This window comes from Bubalus bubalis, chromosome 9 (assembly GCF_019923935.1).
Source record: "Bubalus bubalis isolate 160015118507 breed Murrah chromosome 9, NDDB_SH_1, whole genome shotgun sequence".
In the NCBI taxonomy this organism is placed as follows: domain Eukaryota; kingdom Metazoa; phylum Chordata; class Mammalia; order Artiodactyla; family Bovidae; genus Bubalus; species Bubalus bubalis.
In genome coordinates this window covers 109,247,960-109,272,727 of record NC_059165.1, presented here as the reverse complement: position 1 = coordinate 109,272,727, position 24,768 = coordinate 109,247,960, and the positions used below count along the sequence as shown (strand labels likewise).

General features: G+C 39.9%; 1 protein-coding gene across 6 annotated transcripts in view; it reads left to right on the top strand.

Moving 5' to 3' along the window:
• The window catches only part of MAPK9 (mitogen-activated protein kinase 9), a 68,391-nt gene that overhangs the window by 21,692 nt on the left and 21,931 nt on the right, over window positions 1-24,768 (top strand). For all 6 annotated transcript variants that reach the window (XM_025293980.3, XM_025293976.3, XM_025293975.3 and 3 more), the window contains exons 3-5: window positions 6,306-6,435; window positions 11,138-11,196; window positions 14,110-14,248. In XM_025293980.3, the coding sequence (XP_025149765.1) occupies window positions 6,306-6,435; window positions 11,138-11,196; window positions 14,110-14,248 (328 nt within the window). The remainder of the gene's footprint in view (window positions 1-6,305; window positions 6,436-11,137; window positions 11,197-14,109; window positions 14,249-24,768) is intronic.

Below are 24,768 nucleotides of genomic sequence, written 5' to 3'. Positions count from 1 at the left end.
CCATTCTGACTGGTGTGAGGTGGTACCTCATTGTAATTTTGGTTTGCATTTCTCTATTAATTAATGATGTTAAGCATCTTTTATGAAGTGTTTAACTTTCTTTTTTAAAAAAGTGTATATACTATTAGATCTGAGAGTGCTTAGAAGTGACAGTTACAACCTTGACTTGAAATGGTTGGAGTAGCTTATTCCTTTTTGCTTCCTCTAGTTCTATATAAGCATGAATGTTGGCCTGTTCTTATACTGTATTATTTTCTGTTAGTATATATAAATGAACATAATGCCCACAACAATATTTTTGTGATAAAGTAGATATATGATATAAGGCATAGGAACGCTGTGATTCAGGAGAATCGAGTTCTAAGTCCAGCTCAAATCCTCATAGCAGTAGTTCTTAGTTACCTTGGGCAAATCATTGTGTCTTTATGGACCTTAATAGTTATATCCCTAAAATAAATGTTTTGGAGCTTCTTATTTAAATTGGTGGACCAAACACCTAAACAAAGAGACCAGGAGGGCAGTAATCAGTGGATATAAAAGCACATTTAACAAGTTTCTGCAGAGGAAATGAGAATAAGTAGATGAGACATTTGCCACAAAGAAGAGAACCTATCTATAGTAGAACTCAAGAGAGGTTATGGGTCTAGAGATGCCGGATACAGAAAACAAAGATGAAATGGGTGGCTGGAAATAGGGATGTTAATTAAACATGTGTCTCCAAAACAGTTTTGCTAGTTGTCTCCCAGCCTTCCCACCCCATCCCCATGCTCAGCATTTGCCCCTAGATAGTGAGTAAGTAAATGAAAAGTTATTGGGCTAGGATCTGGGAAAGGAGAAGCCTAGTCAGAGGAGCCCAGGATTTGGGGTGGTCTTTCCCTTGAGGGCATTTGAAAATTCTGGTATGGGCAGCTGAGAGATTTGAGAGTCCTTTGGAGTGTCTTGTGGGGCTATACGAGATAGGGATTGGAGTCCAGGGCCCTCTAAAGGGGCTTAGTGAACTTCCTTTGCTTTGAATTGGGTCCAATAAAGGGCTGCATGCTAGAAATAAGAACAAACCAGAAAGTAACAGGCTCTTGCAGGCACAGCCGCTTAGCTTCACATCGTCTCATTTGCTGAACTCAAGGTGAGGTGAGCCCAAATTGCTAGTGCTTCAAGGTCCAGCAGAAATAAATCTAAATTCTACCTGGAGGAAGACAGCATCATACTGGTTATCAAATTGTTTCTAAATAGCAGACAGTTTTGCAAGTTCAAGGTCCAGCACATAGTCAGAAATAACTAGTCACAGAAGGAGATTAGATGACATTCACAAAATCCAACACAAACAACAAAGAAAAGAAATAGATCCATAGGAGTTATTGGCCTTATTGGATCCAAACTTCCAAAGAGCTGTGATGTTATGTTGATAAAAGACAGTATGAAAAATTTGGGGTGGAACATGAAAACTTTAAAAAACTAAATAGAAATTATAGAACTCTTAAGATATAGTAATTGAATTATGAAGTTAATGGGTGGGTTTAAAAGCATATTATTAATAAGTATAACTGAGGACAGAATTGTGACCTGAAAGATAGTTAAGGAGAAAAGTATCCAGAATGAAGGCTGGGGAGGCAGAATGGTAGAAACATGCAGAAGAGAAGATGTATTTGTTTTCTATTGCCACATGACAAATTGCCATAAACTTAGGGATGTAAAACAAAGCAACAACCATTTGTAATTTCATAGTTCTGTGTAGGTTAGAAATCTGGGTGGGCTTCCATGGGTTCTCTGCATGGCATTTCACAGGGCTGAAATCAAGGTGTTATTGGACCAGGCTCTTCTCTGGAGGCTCTGGGGAAGAATCTGTTTTCAAGTGCATTCAGGGTTCTTGGCAGAACCTAGTTCCTTGCAGCTATAGGTCAGGGGTCTCTATTCCCTTATTGTCTGTCAGCCAGGGAGCACTCTGCTCCCATTCCTTCTCAAGACGGAACCCCCACGTCCATCTTGACGGCAATAATGTCATGTCTCGTCCTCCTCTGGATTCAGATCTCTCTGACTTTCCCCTCTTCCCAGCCAGCCAGAACAAACTTTGCTTCTAAAGGCTCTTGTAATTGGATTAGTGCCCCCTCACAAACCCCTTCCCTTGTGATCTCCCTTTTGTTGAAATAATATTTAGTCCCCTTATGGGACACAGGGTGAATATACCGCAAGAAAACCAAATCCCTAGAAATAGGCAGAACAAACCACTTCGGAAAACAATTTGGCATTCAGTTCAGTTCAGTCGCTCAGTTGTGTCCGACTCTTTGCAACCCCATGAATTGCAGCACGCCAGGCCTCCCTGTCCATTACCAACTCCCGGAGTTCACTCAAATTCACATCCATCGAGTCAGTGATGCCATCCAGCCATCTCATTCTCTATCGTCCCCTTCTCCTCCTGCCCCCAATCCCTCCCAGCATCAGAGTCTTTTCCAGTGAGTCAACTCTTCGCATGAGGTGGCCAAAGTACTGGAGTTTCAGCTTTAGCATCATTCCTTCCAAAGAACATCCAGGACTGATCTCCTTTAGAATGGACTGGTTGGATCTCCTTGCAGTCCAAGGGACTCTCAAGAGTCTTCTCCAACACCACACTTCGGCGCTCAGCTTTCTTCATAGTCCAACTCTCACATCCATACATGACCACTGGAAAAACCATAGCCTTGACTAGACGGACCTTTGTTGGCAAAGTAATGTCTCTGCTTTTAAATTTGTTATCTAGGTTGGTCATAACTTTCCTTCCTAGGAATAAGCGCCTTTTAATTTCATGGCTGCAGTTACCATCTGCAGTGATTTTGGAGCCCCCAAAAATAAAGTCTGACACTGTTTCCATTGTTTCCCCATCTATTTCCCATGAAGTGATGGGACCAGATGCCATGATCTTCGTTTTCTGAATGTTGAGCTTTAAGCCAACTTTTTCACTCTCCACTTTCCCTTTCATCAAGAGGCTTTTGAGTTCCTCTTCACTTTCTGCCATAAGGGTGGTGTCATCTGCATATCTGAGGTTATTGATATTTCTCCCAGCAATCTTGATTCCAGCTTGTGCTTCCAGCCCAGCCTTTCTCATGATGTACTCTGCATATAAGTTAAATAAGCAGGGTGACAATATACAGCCTTGACGTACTCCTTTTCCTATTTGGAACCAGTCTGTTGTTCCATGTCCAGTTCTAACTGTTGCTTTATCTACTAAAATAAAACATGCAGCCCCACTCTTAGCTATCTACTTGTTAAAAATCCATGCATAGGGTACCCAGAACCATGTACAAGAATGTTTATGACCATTCTTTGTTTTTTGTAATTGCTTTGTAAACTGAAAACAACCAATATATCTCTAAAAATTATGTCATATAATCATAATGAAGGAATGTTGGAGCAATGACACAGAATGAGCTGTAGCTTCATACAACAATGGATGTATCTCACAAACACCATGTTGAGTGAAGGAAGTCAGACACAGTTTCAAAAACCAGGCAAAAATAAATGATGCAGGGTCTTAAAGATGCATGTTTAGCAGGTAAAAGCAAGGAAGTGATTCTCATAAAAGGCAGAAGTAGTTACCGTCTTTGGAGGGCAGTGGGAATAGTGATTAGTAGGAGACGTGACTAGGGGATTTTGAGGGTGTTGACAAAGCATGATTCTCTGTGATAAATCATTGAGATAAGGAACAAAAAAGGAAGCAAAAAAATGAATACCAGACAGGCACAAGCCTTCTGTGCATAACCAACAGCACTCAACTTTGGCAATCCTGAGAGAAAATTGATTTAAAACTTAGAAGATAAACTATCAATCAAGGATAAAGGAAGAGTAAGATAATTTATCTTCCATGCACTTTTTTCCTGAAGAAATTCCCTTAGGATATATTCCAACCAGAAAGAGACTACAAGAATGTATAACAAGTAACAGTGGAGGCCAGTGAAAAGAAATCCCAGGCTGATAGCTGCACATCAGGCGTTGAAACTTCAAGAAAAATGTCTTCCCCTCCAAATGAAATAGGTTCCAAACAATAGATAATTTGAGAAGGTAGGAAGTACTAGTGACAGGCTCTGGCAAGATATATTTGTCTTCTCTTAATAAGAAAAAAAAAAAGTTGATTAGAAACTTGTAGTAGAAAAGCTAGAAAAAGTCATGATTTAAGAAGGAAATAAATTTAAAGTAACATGAGGTTTGAGAACTGGTAGAATGTAGGAAGAGAATCCATTTAACCTTAATATTGGAAACAGTCTTGTTCTTTTATGAGTGACAGAAAATCATGTGATCTCTGGAAATGAAATGTAATCCTTACTCTGCAAGTAGTAATGTTTACATGTGCGTACATACATACACTTCATATCTTGATTTTTCAACTTTTAGACACATCCTACAGAAGAAACACAGAAGACCTAATTATAGAGACTGAAAGATGTGTTATCAAACTTGACCATTTAAGACAAATTTGGAGGGAAAGAGAGCTGGAAGTAAAAGAAGATGAAGTGTAATATTCTCATTTTACATACTGGGCAGCAAGAAATTCCTTTAAAAGTTGATGAAACAAGCTTAGGCATGTTATTTAAAGTTAAAATGGTGACCAAGGAAAAAATTAAAAATAACATGAGAGCAAAAAGCTATGAGGCATCCTTGGGGGTTTCAGATAAGTGACTAAATCCTCAGTTTTCATAGTGGGGAGTAAATAGATAACTTCTAAAGTTGATAAATGAGGAAAGAGTGATAAAAGTATATTTTTGGAGTTGAGACATGACTATAAGAAGTAACGCCAGGAATAATTGAAGATCGCTCCTCCTGGAGTTGAAGCTAGGAGTGGGGAACGTGTGTCTGCTCAGGTAATTCAGAATCGGTTCATTTGTCTCATTGGACACAAACTTCTTTGTCCAAAAAAAGATGTGTCTGTTTTTAAATTCTTAAGACTGAGATATATATGTGCTTCCCAGGTGGCTCACTGGTAAAGAATCTGCCTGCAATACAGAAGACTTGGGTTCACTCCCTGGGTCAAGAAGATCCCCTAGAGAAGGAAATGGCAACCCACTCCGGTTTTCTTGCCTGGGAAATCCCATGGACAGAGGAGCCTGGTGGGCTACAGTCCATGGGGTCACAAAGAGTTGGACACAACTCAGCAACTAAAACAATTTTATGTATACACACACACACGTATAAGTGTACAAATCACACATATATATTAATGATTTGTTTCACAGATTTAATTTTAACATTTTGTAATTCATATGAATATTATATTTGCATATGGGCATGTGATTTTACATCTGTGTATACCTGTACACATAATGTGAACTGAGTTAAAGAAAAAACAATTTCAAAGTAACTTGACAGCTTTCCATTTTAAAAAGTTAAAATTGAATTAAGTTTGAGTTTCTTGGCAAACAGATTATTCACAGAAGTGAATAAGTGTAAACAGTGTGGTAAACCGAATAGAATAAATAGAAACAGTGTTTTAAATGGTGCTCAGGTTCTCAGATGGTCTTTAGCAGCTTTGAACCGCCAGTGAAGAGCCAGAAGGTAACAGTAACAGCAACTGATGCTAGTGCGAGCTTGAAACTAGTACACAAAGTATTCAATTTTTCCTGTGTATTTTTTCTAGGAAAATGGATAGTAAATTTCAGCTGGGAGCTTGAGATGCTAGAAACTGATCCCCTAGAAGATTTTATTTCTTACCATAGTATTAATAATATGAAGAGGTATTTCTAGTAGAATTTTGTATATATAGCAATTGCTTATGTTAGGGATTTTGTATCTTGGGGATTTACCATGAGTTGAGATTTTGGCTTCTGCTTTCTTTTTAGATTCTTTCATCTAGGAAAAAACACAATCAATCAAAACTTAGATTTATAATATTACATTCTTCTCAGGAGCTCAAACCATTTTCTCCACTGTGATATTCCAAAATATACTTATGTTTTATTTTGTGATACCAGTGAGTTTTTTCAACTTATTGACATATTTAAACTGAAGATTTTGTTTCCTGACCAGACGTATGTGCTCTATAGTAAATTACCTGGTTCTGAAGATAGTAATCTCAACTAACATAATGAGATGTCAGTGTGCAAAGAATTGCTGAATCCCATCCTAGCTGCAGCTGCCAGGTCGGTGCCACTGAAAGGAGTCAGTTCATCCTGCACTGTTAGCCAGCTCCCTTTGCTCTTCATGTGCAGAAGTACCCCGAATGAAAGCAAGCAGATGTTTCCTTATTTGTTACTCAGTTAGATAACATATTGAATGTACATTCTGCATTGCTGTATTTTCCAGAATTATCCTAATGGGTTGCTTATTATATTTCTTAATTATAGTGCTGCTTTTGATACAGTTCTTGGGATAAATGTTGCAGTCAAGAAACTAAGCCGTCCTTTTCAGAATCAGACTCATGCAAAGAGAGCATATCGTGAACTTGTCCTCTTAAAATGTGTCAATCATAAAAATGTAAGTAATGTCTGTGTTTCCACTGTATACTTTAATGTTGTCAATAATATGTGATAATCTTCCGGGTCTTTGAAGATACAATGAGTTTAGACCTAGAGTAAGCTAGTGATAAAAGTACTATTTAAATGTTTATATTTTATTGATAAAATTGTTAATCAACATTGGGGATATTGAGTCAACAAAAGGCATCATGGTCCATGGGAATTTAGGTCACTCATTAGGAATGGGAATGTTCTTGTTACCATTTGGTTTTCACTATTTCAGTGTGATAAAATGGCAAGAGTATTGACCTGACAAATTGAAAAATAGTTAAATACTTTTTAGAAAAACACTGTTCTATAAGTAGCTTTTACATATTCATATTTATGGAAATAATTGTTATTAGATGATGCTTTATTCAAGGTAGTTCTACTTGGCACAGAAATCAAAGCCTTGTACATTGTAAGGAAAAAAAATGTATCTCTAGAAAATGAGGTACTTAGTCACGTCTCATGTTCTTTAGCTGATCCCTGAATATTATGTGGAACATGATTTTGATAGCCTTGCCATGTTATAAGATTATAAGATGGTAAGCCTAGAAGGGGCTTTGGAGACCCCCTCCCATCTGACTTCTCTTTGTTGCAAAGTTGAGGGGATAAGTATCTTAAGATTACACTCAGCTCCATATGGCTCCTTTTGTTGTGGCATTTCAGCTGGATTATTCTGGTGTAGGGACAAAAAACTAAGGTAATTTCAATCTTTTGAGTCTGTGATTTGAATTTGTTTTTAATTTCTCCAATGCATGTTTTATTTGTTGTTCAGTTGCTAAGTCATGTCCAACTCTTTGCGACCTCATGGACTGCAGCACTCCAAGCTCCCCTGTCCTCCACTATCTCCCAAAATTTGCTCAGATTCATGTCCATTGAGTCAGTGGTGCTGTCTGTCCATCTCTTCCTCTGCTTCTCCTTTTGCCTTCAGTCTTTCCCGGCATCAGGATCTTTTCCAATAAGTCAGCTCTTTGCATCAGGTGGCCAAAGTATTGGAGTTTCAGCATCAGTACTTCCAAGAAATATTCAGAGTTGATTTCCGTTAGGATTGACTGTCTCATCTCCTTGAAGTCCAAGGGGCTCTCAAGAATCTTCTCCAGCACAACAATTTGAAAGCATCAGTTCTTTGGTGATAAGCCTTCTTTATAGTCTAACTCTCACATCTGTACATAACTACTGGAAAAACCATAGCTTTGACTTTATGGACCTTTGCTAGCAAAGTGATGTCTCTGCTTTTTAATATGCAGGTTTTTGTGTCTAGGTTTGTCACAGCTTTCCTTCCAGGTAGAAGCATCTTTTAATTTCATGGCTGCAGTCACCGTCTGTGGTGATTTTGGAGCCCAAGAAAAGAAAATCTGTCACTGATTCCATTTTTTCCCTATCTATTTGCCATGAAGTGATGGAACCAGATACTATGATTTTAAGGTTTGTTTTTTTTTAATGTTGAGTTGCAAGCCAGCTTTTTCACTCTTCTCTTTGACCCTCATCAAAAGGTTCTTTAGTTCCTCTTTACTTTCTGCTATTAGAGTGATATCATGGCATATCTGAAGTTCTTGATATTTCTCCCAGCAATCTTTATTCTAGCTTATGATTCATCCAGCTCAGCATTTCACATGGTGTTCTCTGCATATAAGCTAAATAAGCAGGGTGACAATATACATCCTTGTTATACTCCTTTCTCAATTTGGAGCCAGTCTGTTGTTCCATGTCCAGTTCTGTTGCTTCTTGACCTGCATACAGGTTTCTCAGGAGACAGGCAAGGTGGTCTGGTATTCCCATCTCTTTAAGAATTTTCCACAGTTTGTTGTGATCCACACAGTGAAAGGCTTTCACGTAGTCAATGAAGAAGTAGATGTTTTTCTGGAACTCCTTTGCTTTCTCCATTATCCATCAATCATGGCAATTTGATCTCTGGTTCCTCTTTGAAACCCAGCTTGTACATCTGGAAGTTCTCAGTTCATGTACTGCTGAAGCCTAGCTTGAAGGATTTTGAACATAACCTTGCTAGCATGTGAAATGAGCATAATTGTACAGTAGTTTGAACATTCTTTGGCATTGTCCTTCTTTGGGATTGGAATGAAAACTGACCTTTTAGAGTCCCGTGGTCATTGCTAAGTTTTCCAAATTTGCTGCCATAATGAGTGCAGCTCTTTAACAGCATCATCTTTTAGGATTTGAAATAACTCAGCTGGAATTCTGTCACTTCCACTAGCTTTGGTTGTAGTAGCTTCCTAAGGCCCACTTGACTTTACACTCCAGGATGTCCGGTGTCTGGTTCTGTGTATTCTTGCCATCTCTTCTGTTTCTGTTAGATCCTCACCATTTCTGTCCTTTATCATGCCCATCCTTGCATGAAATGTTCCCTCGATATCTCCAGTTTTCTTAAAGAGACCTCTAGTCTTTCCCATTCTATTGTTTTCCTCTATTTCTTTGCATTGTTCACTTAAGAAGGCCTTCTTATCTCTCCTTACTATTCTCTGGAACTCTGTATTCATTTGGGTATATCATAAAAACAAAAGTAAAAAAAAATTTCTTAAAAAAAAATGGTGGAATGTTGCTAGGTCTCATGTACATTAATGAACATAGATATAAACCATTTTTAAATAGCTACATAATACAAATGCACAGTAATTCATTTAACCAATTGCTTATTATCAATTAAAATAAATTTATATTTTAAAAATTAAAAATATAAAACATAAAAAAGCATAAATATTTAGATTGTGTCTAATTTTTTACTACTATAAGCAGTGCTGCAGTGAACATCCTTGTACAGGTGAATTCTTTGGCCAAGATTCTGGGTCAAAAAGTATGCACATTTCTGATTTTAATATATACTGACAAATTGACCTCAAGGAAGACTATCAGTTTTACACTTTCATTGAGTGTCTTGAGTATGGCTTTTATTTCAGAATACTCCAGAACTATATATTGTTGATTTTTTTTGTTTCACCTTTCCAAACTGATAGATGACAAATGATACCTTATTTTTATTTGTGAGGTTGATTTTCTTTCCATATCTCTACCAGCCTTTTATTTTTATTTCTTGAGAGTTTGTTTTCCATGGCCTTTGTCCATTTTTCTCTAGGACTGTTGGTTTCTTTCAATGCAGGAGATGCAAGAGACTCAAGGGGGGGAAAAAAAACTGGATTCACATGTCAGTCTTTACACCCAGATAAACTCACCAAGATAAACTTAAAATGAAACAAAAACTTAAATCTAAGGCATGAAACCATGAAACATTAAAATATTTATAAACATATCCCTTGCCAATGCAGGAGATGCAAGAGACACAAGTTCAATCCCTGGGTTGGGAAGATCCCCTCAAGTAGGAAATGGCAACCCATTAACAGTATTCTTGCCTGGGAAATCCCATGGACAGAGGAACCTGGTGGGCTACAGTCCATGGGGTCGCAAAGAATCAGACATGATGAGTGACTGAGCACACTTCTCTTATGCATTTAGAGAAGATCTTTGTATATTAAAGCTATCAATCCTCATATCTTTTCCATTTGACCTAATTTGGGTTGTTTTTCAGAGAAGGCAATGGCAACCCACTCCAGTACTCTTGCTTGGAAAATCCCATGGACGGAGGAGCCTAGTAGGCTGCAGTCCATGGGATTGTGAAGAGTCGGACACGACTGAGCAACTTCACTTTCACTTTTCACTTCCATGCACTGGAGTAGGAAATGGCAACCCACTTCAGTGTTCTTGCCTGGAGAATCCCAGAGACGGCGGAGCCTGGTGGACTGCCATCTCTGGGATCGCACAGTCTCTGGGATCGCACAGAGTCGGACACGACTGAAGTGACTTAGCAGCAGCAGCAGCAGGTTGTTTTTGCCATAGATTTTTGTCATTGAATGTAATCAAGTCTTGTAGATTTCGTGTCATTCTTAGAACAGACTTTTCTACACCAGAGTTGTATGAATGTTTATCCATATTTTAATGTTTCATGGTTTGATGCCTTAGATTTAAGTTTTTGTTCCATTTTAAGTTTATCTTGGTATAAAGGTTAAAGTATGAATTCAGTTTTCTTTTTTCCCCCTTGGCTATCCAGCCACTCTAATCTTCAGTCTTTTATACTGAATAATTCAGCTTTCCCTCAGTCATTTGAAATGACTGAGGATGTGTTTTTAATGCTCAAGTAGCAGAATTCATTGTTTAACATTGGAGTACCAGGACCAAAGCCTGCGATGGGGTCAGTTTTTGAACCCTCTTTAGGTAAATACATAATACTGTGAGGCATTTCATCTTTATTGTACCGAAATATAAGCTTAGCCCTCATATTTCAAAACTTTCTTGAAATTTGCACATTGTATTTAAGTTTTCAGAGTTAACATATTGCTTTATTTAGTGTTTTTCTACTTATAATTGATACTATTTTATGTTCAAAGCTGGAAAGCATTATGTGTCAAAATTCTGTAATAATAAGTTACCAGGGACACATAAAAGTGATTTGATTAAAAGTACATCTTATTTCCAAGGCGAGAATCCTAATCATTTAACTTTTGAAATGCTGTATAATAGAATATTCTGGTAAAAGCAGTAACAATAATAAAATTACAAAGCTCTGCTGTGATTTTTTTCCTAGTTTTTTATACATTTTAATGTTAAACTTAATGTTTATAGTCAAGTAGAGTTTTTTGACATACTGAGGTTTAATTTTCTCTTTTCAGATAATTAGTTTGTTAAATGTGTTTACACCACAAAAAACTCTAGAAGAATTTCAAGATGTGTAAGTATAATTTTTATTCAGTAATACACTGTGCATGAAAGACTGAGAATTTAAGAGAACATGACTACTTTTTTTAACTTAGGAAATGCAGACAATATAATACATTTTAAAATGATATCTTAGCCACTTTTCACTATGAAATAGAAACAGTAAGCAAAAAAAATAATAATATTCAACTACTTGTGCCTATGGACTTCTCAGATGGCTCTAGTGGTAAAGAACCCGCCTACCAACGTAGGAGACGTAAGAGATCCTGGTTCGATCCCTGAGTGGGGAAGACGCCCTGGAGAAGGGCATGGCAACCCAGTCCAGTATTCTTGCTTGGAGAATCCCTTGGGCAGAGGAGCCTGGCAGGCTACAGTCCACAGGGTTGCAAACAGTCAGACATTACTGAAGCAGCTTAGCACGCATGTGCTTATCCCTAGACGGTTATCATTTTTACAACAGATAAAGGATGACTGAAAGTGGATTCCTTGGAGAAAACAGTGCCATTAATGCTGCTGATTTGCTTTACTGAAATATAAAATGTTTTTCTCTAGTCCCCTAAAATCCAGGATTGTAGGGTTTAGGGGTTTATGGTTGTTATATGAAATGGGTAAGTGACTAAATATTGTATGTTTTCCAAAATCTGAAATAGAATTGTTTTACTAACAATGAAATGAAATATTAATTTATTATTGAGATATAATGCACAACTTTATCTGAAATTTATTGGTTTATTCATTCAACAAATATTTGACTGCTAGAAATTCCCTGACAGTCCAGTGGGTAGGACGCCATGCTTTCAGTTGCACAGCCAAAAGGAAAATTTGATTGCCATCTGTGTGCTAAGCACTCTCTTGAACTTGACATACTTAGTGACCAAAACAGGCAAAAATTCCTTTCATTATTTAAGAATTGCGGATGATCATATTTCTTCCTAGAGCTTGAAGGAAAACCAGGGAAGATAATCAACATAACAAATAGGGAAATTATGTCATTCATTAGAATGTGGCAAATGTGGAAGAAATGAAACTGAGAGGGATCAGAAGTGCTGGGGGTTAGGAGTCAGGCTGCAGTTAAGTAGGATAGTTAGGGAAGGACCTCATGGGATTGGTGACGTTTGAAGAAGCCTTGAAGGAAATGAGGGGGTTAGTCCTACAGATATTTTGAGGAAGGTAGTATCAAGATAGAAAGAATGGGCTTCCCTGGTGGCTCAGTGCTAAAGAATCTACCTGCCAGTGCAGGAAGCAGGGGTTCAATCCCTGATCCAGGAAGATCCCCCAATGCCACGGAGCAGCTAAGCCCGTGTGCCACGACTACTGAGCCAGCTCTCTAACACTTGGAAGCCACAGCTACTGAGCCCACGTGCTGCAGCTACTGAAGCCCACAAGTCATAGAAGCCGTGTTCCACAAAAGGAGAAGCCACTGCAATGAAAAGCCCACGCGCTACAGCAAGAGAGTACCCCCTGCTTGCCGCAACTGGGGAAAACCTGTGCATCAGTGAAGACCCAGCACAGCCAAAATTAAAATAAATACAGTTATATTTTTAAAAGATAGAAGGAACAAGCAGTGTAAAGGAGCAGACATGGGAGTGTGCCTGGTGTGTGCTCTTGAAGAGCAAGAGCCCGTTTGGCTGGATCGAAGGAAGCAGAGAAAAGTAGGAGAGATTGGCTCAAAGAAGTGGCAGGGCCGACACTGCTGGGCCTCTCGGCCGTTGTAAGGACTTCCCTTTACAAGTAAGACTTTCAGTAGAAGACTGAGTTTATCTAACTTACATTTTAAAACAATACTTGGTTTCTGGACTGAGAATCCACTGTATGGGGTGGAACACAGAAGACCAGCCAGGAGGCTATTGCAGTAGTTCAGGTGAGAGATTATTGTGGCTACATTTAGACCAAAGGCGTGATAGTGATGGTAAAGGCATGAGATTGGATGTCGACACTGTTTTGAAGATAGAACCCCAGTGTTTGCTCTTAGAGAGGCTTTGAGAGAGGCTTTGTGTGGTTTGAGAGAAGGAGTTGCTGAGAACATTTGGAATTTTGGCTCAGGTGCTCACCAGAAGGATAAAAGTTCTCTCAACTGAGATGAGGAAAGCTACAGGAAGAACAGATTTGGGGGTGGCATAGAATCAGGAGCTCAGTTTCAGACAGGGAGTCTATTGGGCACCCAAACTGATCTGTGAAGCAGTCAGTTAGATAAGTGAGCCTGGAGTTCAGGTGGGATGTCTGGGTTGAATGTATTAATTTGAGAGTTGACAGTCTATAGATGGTATTTAAAGCCTTGAGATCAGAAACCAGAGAAGATCGTCATGACTATGAGTACAGTAGAGAAAAGAAGGCCAGGAACAGGTGCTGGCACTCCAACAGTAAGAAGCCAGTGGCAAGAGAAAGTCACGGTCAGCCAGGATTGTAGGACTAGCCACTGGGTTTAGCAACATGGAAGGTGTCAAGAGCCTTGAGGACAGTTTCAGCAAAGTGGTGGGGGCAAAAGCCTAATGAAAGTGAGATTAAGGAAAAATGGGAGAAAAAATTGAAGATGATAAGAGTAGATACCTCTTTGGGGAGTTTGGCTTGCAGGAAGAGCAAAAATACAGGATCATAGCTGGTAGGGGAGGTAAGTTCAAAAGTTTTCTTAAGATGCAAGCAGTAACGGCATGGTTTCTATATTGGTAAGAATGACCCAGTAGCAAAAAATTTTAAATATAGGAGTCTTTGCATGTTTGAGATTCTATTTACTATGTTATTAAAATTGCTTCTTTTCAAGATGGCTTTATAAATCAAGATACCTAATAAAAGCAAGTTATCTTTTTACTTTAGCCAGTACAGTGACTAGGTATGAAGTTAATTACTTTTTTATAAAAATTCTGATTTAATACCATGAAGGAATTTGGATAATTTTCATGTGTACATGGCTGATCATTTATTTCCTCAGGTATTTGGTTATGGAATTAATGGATGCTAACTTATGTCAGGTTATTCACATGGAGCTGGACCATGAAAGAATGTCCTACCTTCTTTACCAGATGCTCTGTGGTATTAAACATCTACATTCAGCTGGTATAATTCATAGAGTAAGTAGTGATACTGTATTGTTTTTTTTCCTTTTAATCAAAATCATTTTGTTATTGTAATCTTCAGATACAAAAAAACCATATTTTTAAAAAATTTGTCAATGTTGAAAATCCAAATAAACTTTGGGATCATGTTACTTTCTCAAAGATTGTTGAGATTAGAAGACATTTGTGGAATGCCTGGTTTGCCTGGGCCCATCTGAGCCACCCTGGGTGCAGATATGAGCCAGCTTCCCAGACTCATATACAGAAAATGCTTCTTTTTTTTTTTTTTAAGTTTTTATTTGGAAATAATTTAAAACTTAGAGAAAAATTGCAAGAATAGGACAAAGAACTTCCAAATACTATTTACCCAGATATCCCTGGTGTTAATAGTTTTGTCATACTTGAGATCTTATTTTTAGTGCAAAGAATTTGAATTTGGGGTGGGGGAAAGTTAAAGGCCGAGTAGTATATGATACAGTTGCTCTAGAAGTTTTATATGAGTTATCGCCCAAGTATTCATTTCTTACATTGTAAAATTCTACCACTCCAGCATCCCAACCATACCAGTAGGAACTCTTGGAAAGGCTCCAGGCAAACCTCTTGGCTAGGCCAAGGCTGGAATTTGAATGGTGGTGTTGCCTGTCAGGGAGTACATATTTAAAAACCAGAGAGATGTTCTCTAAGCTGGTCTTATGAGCTTTTGTTATTTTTTGATCTGTACCGCTGTGTAAACAGATCATGATAAAGTTTTTGTTTGTTTCTTTGTTGTTTCTTGTTTTTTTTTTAGCAACTGAAGTGTTGAGTGAGGCTAGAGGCAGAGATAATAATAGTTTTATTGAAAGCATTCTTAGCATTCCTTAAATAATTACTATATTGATTTTGTTGACTGTCTTTTGATACTATGTTTCAATAGCAACAAAAAGTTGTATTTTCTGTCAACTAAAGTCTGTGGGGGGAAGAAGTGATATAAGAACAATGAAACCTTTTCATACAAAAAAGAACAGAGAGATTTTTGATGGTATAGTAGTAGTAATTCTTTTGAATCTGTTGAGTGGTTCCATCACAGCCACTGAACAGAGGCCTAACACAGTAGCAGAGCCCACAGTTCACAGAGGGCCAAACCCTTGCCCCTTGTGAGCATGAGGCCTGAGGCCTGAGTGAGGTCTGCCACCTGAGACCAGCCCTGGCCCTCCCACTGACTACTGGGGGCCTGCCGCAAAGATTCCTGGCCAGTCTTCAGCCTTTGCTGCTGCCATGTGGTCAGTTAAAATAATATAAATTCAGTTGATGAATTTGCTTTAAAAATAGTGACACTAGTCATTTTAATTAAAAATGAAGATTTCCTAGCATACCATTCTATTTCTTTTCCTGAAACATTCACAGACCTTTATACAAATTAAGGCACTCTTAATTTCTCTTAAATACATATTGTATTAAAGTCTTGCCTGAGAATAAGTTCTCAGATAATTAGGCTTCATTATTGTTAAGCTTTATTAATTTTGCACAAGCAAACGGTTTGTCTTGCTTGTGTCTCCCCCCTTGGGCCCAGACATACATGGGGAAGCAGTGTCCTCTCGTTTCAGGGGTGCCTCGTAAGAGCTGTAGCATACACGTGCCTGTGTTGGGTGATGTTTGGTCCTTGCAGTGTAGGCCCACACCTGCAGACCAGAAAGTCGCACAGGGTCAAGGAAGTTTTTGGTTTGCCCAGCATGATTTCGCCAACCACATCTCCATCCTATTTATCTCCCCACTGGCTCTCCCTCCCCTTGTTGTATGCCATCCTGCTCACACATCAATAGGACTGCAGACTTTGTGTTTGCTTGAAAGCACCACGTGCACATTGTGGGGAAGGTGAATAAGGCCCCTGTTTGCACACCCGCCCCTCCTCCAGGTCTCGAGAGGTGAGCAGCCACAGTTACCCTTTAGTGTGTTAATGGTTTCCTGTGAACTTTTCCTGTCCTTTTTCTCTGTATACAATACCATAGATGGAGAACCCACTCCAGTGGCAACCCACTCCAGTATTCTTGCCTGAAGAATCCCGCGGACAGAGGGGCCTGGTGGGCTGCCGTCCACTGGGTCACACAGAGTTGGACACGACTGAAGCGACTTAGCATGCATGCATGCATTGGAGAAAGAAATGGCAACTCACTCCAGTATTCTTCCCTGGAGAATCCCATGGACAGAAGAGCCTGGAAGGCTGCCGTCTATGGGGTCGCACGACTGAAGCAACTTAGCAACAGCAGCAGCATATGGACAAAACGTGGTCCACTGGAGAAGGGAATGGCAAACCACTTCAGTATTCTTGCCTTGAGAACCCCATGAACAGTATGAAAAGGCAAACAGATAGGACACTGAAAGATGAACTCCACAGGTCGCTGTGCGTGTGTGTGTGTTAGTTCCTTAGTCGTGTCCGACTCTTTGCAACCCCATAGACTGCAGCCCACCAGGCCTCTCCATCCATGGGATTCTCCAGGCAAGAACACTGGAGTGGGTTGCCATTTTCTTCTCCAAAAGGAACTATAGAAAGAAAGTGAAGTCACTCAGTCATGTCCGACTCTTTGTGACCCCATGGACTGCAGCCCACCAGGCTCCTGCATCCATGGAATTCTCCAGGCAAGAGTACCGGAGTGGGTTGCCATTTCCTTCTCTGCCCCAGGTCAGTAGGTGCCCAATATGCTACCAGAGTTAAGTGGAGAAATAACTCCACAAAGAATGAAGAGATGGAGCCAAAGCAAAAACAACACCCAGTTGTGGGTGTGACTGGTGATAGAAGCAAGGTCCGATACTGTAAAGAGCAATATTGCGTAGGAACCTGGAATATTAGGTCCATGAGTCAAGGCAAACTGGAAGTGGTCACACAGGAGATGGCAAGAGTGAACATCGACATTTTAGGAATCAGCGAATTAAAGTGGACTGGAATGGGTGAAATTAACTCAGATGACCATTATATCTACTACTGTGGGCAAGAATCCCTTAGAAGAAATGGAGTAGCCATCATAGCCAACAAAAGAGTCCGAAATTCAGTACTTAGATGCAGTCTCAAAAACAACAGAATGATCTGTTCATTTCCAAGGCAAACCATTCAGTGTCACGGTAATCCAAGTCTATAACCCCGACCAGTAATGCTGAAGAAGCTGAAGTTGAATGGTTCTATGAAGACCTACAAGACCTTCTAGAAATGACATCCAAAAAAGATGTCCTTCTCATTATAGGGGACTGGAATGCAAAAGGAGGAAGTCAAGAAACACCTGGAGTAACAGGCAAATTTGGCCCTGGAGTGCAAAACAAAGCAAGGCAAAGGCTAACAGAGTTTTGTCAAGAGAATGCGCTGGTCATAGCAAACACCCTCTTCCAACAACACAAGAGAAGACTCTACACATGGACATCACCAGATGGTCAACACTGAACTCAAATTGATTATATTCTCTGCAGCCAAAGATGAAGAAGCTCTGTACAGCCAGCAAAAACAAGACGGGGAGCTGATTGTGGCTCAGATCATGAACTCCTTATTGCCAAATTCAGACTGAAATTGAAGAAAGTAAGGAAAGTCACTAAACCATCCAGGTATGACCTAAATCAAATCCCTAACGATTATACAGTGAAAGTGAGAAATAGATTTAAGGGACTAGATCTGATAGAGTGCCTGATGAACTATGGATGGAGGTTCATGACATTTAACAGGAGACAGGGAGCAAGACCATCCCCAAGAAAAAGAAATGCAAAAAAGCAAAATGGCTGTCTGAGGAGGCCTTACAAATAGCTGTGAAAAGAAGAGGAGCAAAAAGCAAAGGAGAAAAGGAAAGATATAAGCATCTGAATACAGAATTCCAAAGAATAGCAAGGAGAGATAAGAAAGCCTTCCTCAGTGATCAATGTAAAGAAATAGAGGAAACCAATATAATGGGAAAGACTAGAGATCTCTTCAAGAAAATTAGAGATACCAAGGGAACATTTCATGCAAAGATGGGCTCAATAAAGGACAGAAATGATATGGACCTAACAGAAGAAGATATTAAGAAGAGGTGGCAAAAATACACAGAAGAACTGTACAAAAAAGATCTTCATGACCCAGATAATCACGATGGTTTGATCACTCACCTAGAGCCAGACATCCTGGAATGTGAAGTCAAGTGGGCCTTAGGAAGCATCACTATGAACAAAGCTAGTAGAGTTGATGGAATTCCAGTTGAGCTATTTCCAATCCTAAAAGATGATGCTGTGAAAGTGCTGCACTCAATATGCCAGCAAATTTGGAAAATTCAGCAGTGGCCACAGGACTGGAAAAGGTTGGTTTTCATTACAGTCTCAAAGAAAGCCAATGCCAAAGAATGCTCAAACTACCGCACAATTGCGCTCATCTCACATGATAGTCAAGTAATGCTCAAAATTCTCCAAGCCAGACTTCAACAGTACATGAACCGTGAACTTCCAGATGTTCAAGCTGGTTTTAGAAAAGGCAAAGGAACCAGAGATCAAATTGCCAACATCCACTGGGTCATCAAAAAAGCAAGAGAGTTCCAGAAAAACATCTATTTCTGCTTTATTGACTATACCAAAGCCTTTGACTGTGTGGATCACAATAAACTGTGGAAAATTCTGAAAGAGATGGGAATACCAGACCACCTGACCTGCCTCTTGAGAAATCTGTATGCAGGTCAGGAAGCAACAGTTAGAACTGGACATGGAACAACAGACTGGTTGCAAATAGGAAAAGGAGGACGTCAAGGCTGTATATTGTCACCCTGCTTATTTAACTTATATGCAGAGTACATCATGAGAAATGCTGGGCTGGAGAAAGCACAAGCTGGAATCAAGATTGCCAGGAGAAATATCAATAACCTCAGATATGCAGATGACACCACCCTTATGGCAGAAAGTGAAGAGGAACTAAAAAGCCTCTTGATGAAAGAGAAAGAGGAGAGTATAAAAGTTGGCTTAAGCTCAACATTCAGAAAACAAAGATCATGGCATCTAGTCCCATCACTTCGTGGCAAATATATGGAGAAACAGTGGAAACAGTAGCAGACTTTGTTTTCTTGGGCTCCAGAATCACTGCAGATGGTGACTGCAGCCATGAAATTAAAAGACGCTTACTCTTTGAAACAAAAGTTATGCCCAACCTAGACAGCATATTAAAAAGCAGAGACATTACTTTGCCAACAAAGGTCTGTCTAGTCAAGGTTATGGTTTTTCCAGTAGTCATGCATGCATGTGAGAGTTGGATTATAAAGGAAGCTGAGCGCCAAAAAATTGATGCTTTTGAACTGTGGTGTTGGAGAAGACTCTTGAGAGTCTCTTGGACTGCAAGGAGATCAAACCAGTCAATCCTAAAGGAAATCAACCCTGAATATTGATTGGAAGCACTGATACTGAAGCTGAAACTCCAATACTTTGGCCACCTGATGCGAGAGCTGACTCACTTGAGAAGACCCGGATGCTGGGAAAGATTGAAGGCAGGAGGAGAAGGGAACGACAGAGGATGAGATGGTTGGATGGCATCACCATCCAACCAATGGACATGAATTTGAGTAAACTCCCGGAGTTGGTGATGGACAGGGTGCCCTGGCGTGCTGCATAGGGTGGCCTAGCATGCTGCAGTCCACGGGGTTGCAAAGAGTTGGACACAATTGAGCGACTGAACTGAACTGAACTGATGCCATAGGCATAGATACACACGTTCAGTTTTGCTTGCTAAGATAATTTCATAATAAACATAGAATTTAATTACTTGAAAAATAAAACAGCCATAATCCTACCACTTTTGTGTTGTATAATTAAAAACAAAGGGAAAGAAAAGTCCCCCAGCCCTCCATTGTCACCTGGAGGAGGCCATTGATGGCATTTGGGTTTTTTCTTCCTACCTTTACATTGATACATCTTCTTACTTATGTAATACCAGTGTATCTGCTTATACTTATGTCCTTTATAACTTATATTTTTTAAAAATAGGATCATATTGTACATGATTGTTCTGCAACTTGCTGAATGAGTTGGTCAGTCTGTTTTTTAATTTTTATCAAGGATAGCTTATTAAAAAGGAACCCCCACCTCCTCCCTCCTCTTTCTCTCTCTCCAGAAGCATTCATTCAGTTCTTGTAGCTGTTATTTTGGTGTTTATATCTTGAAACAATATGATTAGATCTCTATTTGTTGATCTCTCTTCAGTTTGGGACATAAGGTACTGATTTAGCTCTCTTTCACTCCCCTGTCCTCTCAGTTAGTTACAGTATAATTAGTTTAGATTAGATGTCAATTTTACATCATCAGGACCTATAAACACTTTTCTCAGTTAAGCTTACATTTATACCATGATTATATTTCTTTTCCTTTCAACTTTTTGTCCCTAGAGTTAACAACACTTGTCTTTCACATGTTAGAGTTGTGGTCTTTGTTGTTTGTTTGAAAGAGGAAGCAGTTTTCCGTGTCTTTACTGCTAATTAAACCCTACGCTTTCTGCCAGGTGTCTAAGTGTTCTCTTGCTGAAGATGACTTAACTGTTTCATTGGTTTGATCGTCTTGTGGAACCTCAGCCCTACTCACATCTGGACTGGCCACCCCCATACCTGATGCCAAGGCCTTATCCTGGCCTTGCCCCAGCATTTTCCTGAGGATTTCCTTCACCTCTCTCTGCTTCCTGACCCCCCCCTCTCTCCTTTGTTTTGGTGGGACCTATCCTCCAATAGCTTCCCCAAAAGTAGTGCCTGGAAAGTAAAGTTTTTAAGTCTCAGATATCTGAAACTCTTCTTCTGCCCTATCGCATGATTAATGATTTGGTTGGATATAATATTCTTGGTTATAAATCAGTTGCCCCTGAGGTATAAGTACTGTACCATTGTGGTGTAGTGTTGTATGGCTTTTGAACTTTCTGATGCTATTCTTATTACAGATCCTTTGCAGATGCCCTGGTTTGGGTTTTGTTTTTATCTCTCAAAACATCTTTTAAAGTTTCTTTATTTCTTGTATTCTGAAATGTTATAGTGATATGCCATCATATGGAAATTTTTTTCATTAATTGTGGTGGGCACTTCAGTCTGGAAGGACATGCCATAGAGTTCTGGGAACTTTGTATTATTTCTTTCAGAATAGAAATGTGTTCTTTATTCTCTCTTTCTCTGAAGTACCAGTTAGTTGGAGCTCTTTCTTATCTTTAAAAGTTCCTTTTTATAGCATTTTGTTCTTTTTTTTTTAATTGGAATATGATTGATTTACAATATTGTGTTAGTTTCAGGTGTACAGCCTAGTGATTTAGTATTTTTGGAGATTATATTCTATCATAGGTTGTTATAAGATAATGGTATAATTCCTTGAGCTGTACAGTATATCCTTGTTGCTTCCTTTATATATCTTCCTTATATATGCTAGTTTTATCTGTTAATCTCAGACCCCTAAATTGTCCCTCCCCACTTCCCTCTCCCTTTTGTTAACCACAAATTTGTTTTCTATATCTGTGAGTCTGTTTCTATTTTGTATATACATTTATGTGTATCATTTTTTAGATTCCAAGTGATTGATATCATATAGTATTTGTCTTTCTCTGACTTATTTCACTAAACATAATATGCTCTAGGTCCATTTACATTGCTGCAAATGGCAATATTTCATTCATTTTTATGACTGAGTAATATTCCATTATATATATATATGCTTAGTCAATCAGTCATGTCCACCTCTTTGCGACCCTTTGGACTGTAGCCACCAGGCTCCTCTGTCCATGGGATTTTTCAGGCACAAATACTGGAGTGGTTTGCCATTTTTCTCATCCAGGGGATCTTCCCAACCAAGGGATTGAACCCACATCTCCTGTATTGCAGGCAGATTATTTACCTGCTGAGCCATCACAGAGGCCTATATATATATATATACACACACACACACACATACAATCATACAACACATCTTCTTATTCAGTCATATTATTAGGCACTTACTTGGGTTGCTTCCATGTCTTGGCTGTGGGAAATTGCATTTTCTTCTTGCATGAAGGCACTGTCATCTCTACAAGGCTAGAATTTCTTTGCATTTTTTTTTCTATTAAATGATAGTTTTACTGTTACAGAATTGTGTTATTTTCTGTTGATCAATCATGATACAATAGTTACATAATCACAATAATAAAAGATGTTTATCAGTTTTCACAATCAATATCCAGACCAGAAAAAAGATAATTACAATTGCAAGCCACAATAGAGACTTGATTAACCTAAACAATGTAAGATAATTACATACAATTTGGAGGGGTTAAGTAAAGTAATGTGGTAAGTGAAAGTGCATACACGCACATGTTTTCATCTACCCAGCTGGTCTGTGTGTTTTGGTTGGTTCATTTAATCCATTCACATTTAAGGTAATTTTTAATATGTATGTCTATATAGTCAAAACTATGGTTTTTCCAGTAGTCATATATGAATGTGACAGTTGGACCATAAAGAAAGCTGAGTGCCGAAGAATTGATGCTTTTGAACTGTGGTGTTGGTGTTGGAGAAGACTCTTGAGAGTCCCTTGGACTGCAAGGAGGTCAAACCAGTCAATCCTAAAAGAAATCAACCCTGAATATTGATTGGAAGGATTGATACTGAAGCTGAAGCTTCAGTACTTTGGCACCTGATGTGAAGAGCTGAATCATTGGGAAAGACCCTGATGCTGGGAAAGACTGAAGGCAGGAGGAGAAGGGGATGACAGAGGATGAGATAGTTGGATAGCATCACCGACTCGACGGACGTGAGTTTGAGCAAGCTCTGGGAGTTGGTGATGGACAGGGAGGCCTGGCGTGCTGCAGTTGGACACAACTGAGCAACTGAACTGACTGATGAGAAGTGAAGAAAGAACCAAGATCTTCTGTGGGGATCTGAGAGGTCTGCCTTTACCTTTCTGCGAACCTTCCCCCCCACCCCCATCCCCTGAAAATCCCTCAGCATCCTGCTCCCTACCCCGTCCTGCCTTCTGCAGTACTTGTCATTCAATTCTGCAGCCCTTTCCAGAGTTGTGGTCCACATTATCTCACTGTGGGCCACTCACTGAGGTTGGGATTACTCCACTTGGCCAAGTTGTTTATTCCTGTGTGCTGACTTCCATCCCCATAGAGCATATGAGGTTTTTCACTGAAGGCATTAGTGTGCCATGATGGCATTAGACATGCAGGAGATGCAGGGAGAAGGCCTCTGAGGAAGAACAGAAGGAGGGAGTCAGAGGAGGTGGGAAAGCTGGCAGGGGACAGCACAGTCTGACCCCTTGGCATAGAGAGGGTGTGAAGAAGGGTTGGAAGCTGTCTGTTAGAGGAATCCAGTATCTCATAGGAAAGGACCTCCTCCATATGCAGTTGCTGGCCACGAGCCGCTGTGGGACTTATGGCCTTGTCGTGAGCGGAGGGGAGGCTTAGGGCACATCAGGGGGTGTCTGTCAGTTGCACTCCCACAGGAAAGAGACAGGCATTTTCATGGCTACCACTGTCCACCCCTGTCCTTCTCAGCTCTGCTTCTGCACACAGGTCAAGAGCAGGCTCCTCGTGAGCCTCCCTTCCTGAGGGGAAGAGACAAACCATAGTCCCTTTCATCCCTTTCACCAGGTGGTTGATCTCGGAGCCACAGCAGGTCCTCATTCTCTGCACTGTTCATTCCTGAAGTGTACGAGTCGGGTGGTCCAAAACGGACCCTGTGGTCCATGCAGCAGTCATCTTCCCAGTCCTCAAGTATGTGATTGGAACTGATACACTTGACAGTTGATACTCCTGACAGATTGACCCCTGCATTTGTTCTTTGGTCTGGAGTTGAGTTATCTTGATTGGCAAGGCCAAGTGGAAACGTAAAACTGCCATCCCCAAGATAGTACATCAAAAACGGTATTGAACTCTGGGAGATGGGGGAGAATGGAGGAGATTACTGCCACCGTTAGAACCTAAAAATGTCAGGGTGGTGGTCCCTCCTAGCTCAGTTTAATTCACTAGTCCAGCCCTTGAAGAAACTAGATGGATGCTAGAGAATGTCGACCACCGAGACTTAGCTGACCAGGGGTCCTGATTGTAGCTGCTGTACTGGACACGGTGTTGTTGCCAGAGCAGATTAATAAGGCCTTAGGTGTGTCATATAGTCATTGATTGGGCAAATGCATTTTCCCATACTGATTAGATCAGAGGATCAGAAACCATGTGAGACGGACACCAGTCTTCTTTCACAGTTTTGCCCCAGGCCAGTGTCATAATATAGTTGGAAGAGATCTGGACCAGTCTCCATTTATTAGCTGGCCTCCATGACCACCCCCTACCACCAGCTGGGGGAGGCATGATGTTGTTTTGAGTCTTTGACTTTCAGTGTCCACTTAGAACTTACATCTAATACTTCTCCAAATGTCTTCTTCAGCTCCTGTCCCCAGATACAGTCATCCGAGTAAGCGGTCATAGGTACATGTGAGGAAGTCAAGTCGGTGGACAGTTGTTAAACTTCTTCAGTCAGCGGGTTCTAGATGGAGAGCTGATGAGGGATGACAACACCCTCGGCCTCAATTCCTCTGCTCCTGCCCTTGTCTGGTTACAGGTGTTTCGT